Source organism: Hippocampus comes, unplaced genomic scaffold (assembly GCF_001891065.2).
Source record: "Hippocampus comes isolate QL1 unplaced genomic scaffold, H_comes_QL1_v1.1 scaffold150, whole genome shotgun sequence".
NCBI classification, from domain to species: Eukaryota; Metazoa; Chordata; class Actinopteri; order Syngnathiformes; family Syngnathidae; genus Hippocampus; species Hippocampus comes.
In genome coordinates, this window is record NW_017805496.1 from 823,418 (window position 1) to 829,785 (window position 6,368).

The window sequence follows — 6,368 nt, forward strand, 5'->3', positions numbered from 1 at the left end:
ATTGATTGATTGATTGATTGATTGATTGATTTTTCAGGGATTTTCGGCAAAGTCCACTTTCATCTCTAAAACACACACACACACTCCGCTGCCATTAGCACAACACGCGCATACGCACGCACTCACACGCCAATTGCAACGAAAATAAAATAAAAGATCAAGTCAAGCGGAAGTGTATGAGTTATATTCAGAATCAGATTCAGAAAATTGTATTCATCCCCACGGAGTGATTGTGTTTAGCGGTCGCTGTGAGACTGCAAGCCTCTAATTACTTTTCAATATGCAGTCCTTATAGGATGCTAGCATAGAAAACTCCATGCGTGCCTTTTTTGTACTTATGTGGGCTTGCTTTTTTTTATACTTTTGTTGGGATTAATTACAGAAGGAGAACACCATGGACAAAGGCTTACGTGCAATTTAAGTGCTGTGTCAGTATTTTGCATTTGTGGCGTTTCCTCCGTCAGTTGGAGCTTAGACTTGTAACTTGGTATGGGTAGGATTTATCCATATAGATAAATTGCATCTAACATATGTATAAACTGTGTTGAAATGTCAGCCGCATGAATTATGTATCAACAAACCACCCGCAGTTGAAGCTGATTTGGGCCAACTAGTTTGTTGCTTAAATTGGCTGCTGTTAAGGAAGAAAAGACCACAGGAGAGACTTTGGTTCACGACCATTTCAAACCATTTTTTTTAATCACCCCCCCTGAGAGTGTCAAAGCTGTGCAGCGTGTACAGAATAGTGAGTCGTTTGCACAAATTGCTTTTTATTTAAACAAATATACATACACAAATGTTCTCATGAAGGTGCGGTGATATTGTTGAAATTCTTCGGTGTGGCGAACTGCAGCTGTAGAGGACACTGACGAAACATCCTCAAAGTTGGAGAAAATGAACCCGATTCCTTTGACTGGGATGATCCGGTTTTGAGATTTCAGATGAGATGTGATTACTGGGGCAGTGTCAAGATTCTGTTTAATCACTTTCTGGTTGAGCATGATTCCCCCCGATGGCAGAAAAGGGTTACTAAGTGCCCTTTAAAAAGCCAATTTCATCACATACAGTACAGATCGATACAAAGTGTCCCCCTGTCCAACCTACAACACCCTACCCCCACCGCCGCCCCGCCCTGCCCCGCCCCCTCCTTCTCACAACACAAAAGCCCCACTTGATAGAGCCTTATAGGCCAGCAAAAATGGTCAAACGGAACACAAAAGAGATTGTCGTTCTTTTTGTGCTATCAGCTTGTTTTCATACTTGCTAGCCTGTCCATCTGACACTGTAGCATTTAATATAAATATCCCCTTAGTCTACGCCGAGGTATTCTGCAAATAAGGATGATGCTCGTACAGGTGCCTGGGGGATCATGTGATACAAATGCAATTTTTTTTTTTTTTCCCCAATTCGAGGCAGGGTTCTTTATTGAACCAAAACAATGTGCCATGTTGGAAAAGCATTGACTGTCACTATTTGTGGGTGTGTGGGTGTAAGAATATGATGACGTTGTTTTTGCACTTTTCGGTGCGCGTTGCGGCTCAATTATTTACGGAGTTGAATTTTCAAGGAGGCAGACTATGAAATTTGTAAAGTAAAATGACGAGCAACCGCTCATCAAAAAGACTGCTGATGGACACTTTGGGGTTTTTTTTTTTTTTTTTGTCTTTTGTAAGGCAGCTTTTAATTTTTCATCTTGCAGCATAAATGTTTGTTCCTCTACCCCGCCCCCACCCCAAACTATTTATTATTTAATGCATTTTCCCTGTTTTTCCACCCTGTTTTTTTTCCTCCCTTTGGCACCGTGGTTTAATTAAATTATTTAGAGACGGTGACCTAAAGAGCTGTCACATACACACAAACAATCCGATTGCTTTTTGTTGTGTGTTCGACCCGGGATATATTGGTGATTTTTATAAACATTAAAAAAAAGAACTCTGAAAAAAACCAAAAAACAAAAACATGAAACCAAGCACACATTCAGGAAGCCTGGTAATGACTCGGAGCACCCTTTGCCCTTTTCCGTTTGGCAGTCGGGTGAGTGATAAGGGTCTTGAGGGCTTGTTCACCTTTGACCTGCCTTTGTTTACCTCGCTGATGGAAGCAAATGACACAAGCTCTGGGACATTGATAGCAAATGTGTTGAGGTGAAACACGTTTTGGAATGAATGCTTAAGGTGCGGTATTTTGATATCAGTTGGCTCATACTTTATACACACACACACAACTCAATGTACAAATAATTCGGGAAGAGGTCACGAGCAACTTTTCCAACTTGAAAACTCTTATTTTGTACATGAATACATCTTGCAGGAAATCATGACTCCTTCCTCCAAGCATTTTCTAGCAGTTTTCATCGAGGCAAAGCCACATATTATGAGCGCTGATTTGTGCACCGTGCAAGGAGTTCACGTATCCACGGAATCAGTTCAACCGAATCATGCATTCGCAGAATTGTGCCACTTCCGCAGGGCATACCAAACTATCCGGCAGATCACAGATCTATGATTCAGAGGCACGCATTCCACGACTTGTCTGTATCATGTCACTTCTGTCCCCGGTTGACTCGCACTTTGACGCAGGAGCGCGTCTTGAAAGAGCTCCATCCTAAAACGGAAATCTCTGCTCGCTCTGCATCACCGTGTTTCTGCCTCTCTTGATCTCGTTCTGTTTGTCTCACTTGTCTATCACACGTACACGCACACACACACAACAGCGATTAATTATAGATCGCCATCTGCCTTGAGCCATCCGTCATTGGTTCCCCTTGACTAACGTGTTTACTCTGCCCCAGGGCTAGTGAAGCTGAGATTTGCCATCGATTCAGGGCAGCAACTCTAGACGGTGTTTTTTTTTTTTTTGTTTGTTTTTTTTTTGAAAATCCATTCAGTACTTTAATCAATAGGGGTGCGATTAATAAAAAAGAAAAACAGAGTGAGATGGAGGAGTTTGGCTTTGTAAAAAGTGTTTAAAAAAAGAAACCATGTCAAAGTCACGGTGCTAAAAATGGACTTGAGTCAGTGACTTCGCTCTGACTACCTCATGTAGGCAGAGGCCATGCATGGCGAATGTCTTTTATGTCCAGTCTCAAGGTTAACTGTCTTGTGAAATAGCTCTTCCTTTTATATCGCAGCCAGGGTTCCCAATTAAGGCATAAATCAAGCTGTGAGGCTTAGCAGGGTTAGTTGTAAGTTTCGTCTGGGTTTGCATATCCTGTAAATCAAACGGGATTTTATTCCGTTTATTGATTTTTTTTTTTTTTTAATGAATTCTCTCAGCAATATATTTTGTCAAATATCAACATGGCTATACACCCGATGTGCTAGTCTGAAGAATTGATATATTCCATTTGCCAATCCCAAACAGAAGTTCAATCAGAATAGCCAGTCTGAATCCGGTCTGCGCTTGCTTGGTCTTGACGTAAATGTGAAGAAGCGTCATCGCGCGTTACACGTTTGAAAATGAGCTGATCAGCGACGAGAGTGCTTTTTGCATTTATATAAATGTAAAAACAATCTCAGCTTTGATCGCGATCAAGAGACGACTGAACTTCATCTTGATGAATCATGTGATGTTTACATCGATCTGCACGTGCCACACAGCCGTAAAACTGTTGTTCTGATTGATGTTCCGGCACATGCCAACGGAATAGATCACGTTACGTGGACGTGTCTTTCTCCAGCTCCTCGAGAATGCGAGGAAGATGAGTTTCAATGCCAAAACGGCTACTGTATCCGCAGCCTCTGGCACTGTGACGGCGACAATGACTGCGGGGACAACAGTGATGAGCAGTGCGGTGGGTACAAACACACCAGCGAGCACGGTGGGCACATTTATTCGAGTGGACAAATAATTCTGATTTGGGTCCTTCCAGACATGCGTAAATGTTCAGACAAGGAGTTCCGCTGTACAGACGGCAGCTGCATTGCTGAGCACTGGTACTGCGATGGAGACACGGACTGCAAGGACGGGTCTGATGAGGAAAACTGTCGTAAGTTTGTGTGCCAATCAAAAAAGTGTTCTCCTTGTGCATCCTCTCAAGGAGAGTATAGTCGAAGGCTAATTATCTTTTTTTAGATGTATTTTTTTCCCATTACCGTATAGTAGCCTCCCGTATTTTCCGGACTATATAAGTCCCAACTTTTTTTCCCCCCCAGGTTTTAAACACCACGGCTTTTAATATGACATGGTTTATTTAGGCATTTTTATTGATGAGTGTCAAGCGGCCAATAGATTGACATCTGACCAATGAAATTACCGAGCACGTCACAGTGGACCAATGAAACTATCCAGGTCCACCTTCATATGGAATATTCATCAGCCATTTGCGGTTGGAGTGTGGACGTGTGAAGGCAAGGCAAGCTGCCTAAGATGAAAATGTGGAAGTTTGTATGCGTAGCGCTGCGCAGTAGTTTAAGGAGAGCGGACAGAAGTTGAGTTGAGTGAACTCGGGGAACGAGTGCCATAAATGCCACCACCACTGCAATGAGAGCCCCGTCTTTCTATTGTTTGTTGGGCGACTGATTCCTACTGTCGCAAGTCTGGCCACGGGGTGACATCACCTCACAAACTTATATATATTAAGTGGGTCCATTCCCTGCCTTTCCCCAACACGTAACAAACTAGTTCCCAAACACTGCACTGTTGCGTGGCGAAGCTCGTCGCCGAATTTGCCACGTGTGACAATGAGAGTCACTGAGAGAGTTTCTGGGACGTCACCGTGTCACTAGCTTAAAGTAAAAAAGTGGGTTTTTTTAAAAAATCCATCTTCGTGACCTCTTTTCTCATGGGTACCTTTGGCTATTAATAGAACGTGACCAATGTGGATAAAAAATGATTTTCATGGCTAAATTTAGTTTTTGCGCCTTTTTAATCAGGTGTGTTTTGTTGTACGGAAATGACTTGATGACCCATGTAAATTGCAAACCTTTTTATCAAGCTAAACAGATTTAGAAAAATGTTATCAAAGCATCAATATCATGACGATAAATTCCTCAGATTTTCTCAGACAGTCCAAAGGTAATAATTCACGCATTGAGTATCAATTTAAGGCTATTATAATCACACGGAAGAAAATAAACATTTGTTCCACACAATAGCAATTTGAGTGCAAAATTAGCAGTCTATTCGTATTCGTATTTTAAAATTTGAGTTTTGTACAGATCATAAAAATAATTCTTATTATTATTGTTATTATTATCATTATTATTATTTTAATAGTTGGGAATTATATAGTGCTTTTATAATACTCAGACACTTTGCATAAAAATAGAATAGAGTGACTCAGAAGACGAAGGGATACATGAGGGAGTGAGGTAAGGTGATCGTAAGGGAGCGCATGCAGATGCGATAACCCTCGTGTGCATCGTGATCGTCAATCATCTTTTCCTTCATTTCATCACGAACAGAACTTCAAAGTCCTTCAGGCAGTCAAAACGGATTTGTTCTTCCTGTCATCTGTTTACCGTATGCGTGCGTGCCTGCGTGCAGCCTCAGATGTGATGGCAGCCACCTGCAGCGTTGAGGAGTTCCAGTGCGCATATGGTCGCTGCATCCTGGACATTTACCACTGCGACGGAGACGACGACTGCGGAGACTGGTCGGACGAGTCCGATTGCTGTAAGCGAGCCAGTACTGACACGCAAACACACTTTGGGGATGAAGAAATATTTTAGCGTGGACATCAAGATGCATTTCGCCACATTCATTATGGATTTACATTGAGATGACTGATTGCTTAGTTTGTGCTCAATCAACAACGACCACACCATCTGTATTTAAATTGTGGACAGGATGTTTTTGGTCAAAATGCAAATGATGTTGACGCACCAACAACTGCTTGACGGAAGGAAGTTGTGGTCCTCATTATGAGAGTTGTGTGTCAACCGTCCTGCTCTCTTTGCTTTGTTTCACTCATCCATTGGCAACATAATGACTGTTTAGCTCATGCGCCCGCACACGCGCACACACACACTCGCACAGCTGCTTTCTTGTTCTTTCTTGTTCACTCACTCACTCATTGACTCACTCACCGGCTTTCCTTTTGATGTTTTTATCTGCACGGTGATAAGCATGACTTCAAGGTTCCCTGTCATCATTTGACTGTCGCCAAGGTCGTAGCGGCCTGAGTGCTTCTCTCTGTTCCTCTGTTTTCTCCCACGTCCGGGTTTTTAAATGCGGCTGTGCGTTTTTTTACTCACTTAAACGCATGCTACGTGAAATTGTTTTTGAAACATTTGACCATTTCACTCAGCCACGAGGAGAAAAACTAAAGTTTGTCGCTCACACACACACACACACACACACACACACACACACACACACACACACACACACACACACACACACACACACACACACACACACGAGGC

The 6,368-nt window shown here is 42.4% G+C and overlaps 1 protein-coding gene across 3 annotated transcripts in view; it reads left to right on the forward strand.

The window, feature by feature from the left end:
• lrp4 (low density lipoprotein receptor-related protein 4) overlaps positions 1-6,368 on the forward strand; it is an 82,083-nt gene that overhangs the window by 51,217 nt on the left and 24,498 nt on the right. For all 3 annotated transcript variants that reach the window (XM_019876394.1, XM_019876395.1, XM_019876396.1), the window contains exons 4-6: positions 3,680-3,793; positions 3,872-3,988; positions 5,488-5,616. In XM_019876394.1, the coding sequence (XP_019731953.1) occupies positions 3,680-3,793; positions 3,872-3,988; positions 5,488-5,616 (360 nt within the window). The remainder of the gene's footprint in view (positions 1-3,679; positions 3,794-3,871; positions 3,989-5,487; positions 5,617-6,368) is intronic.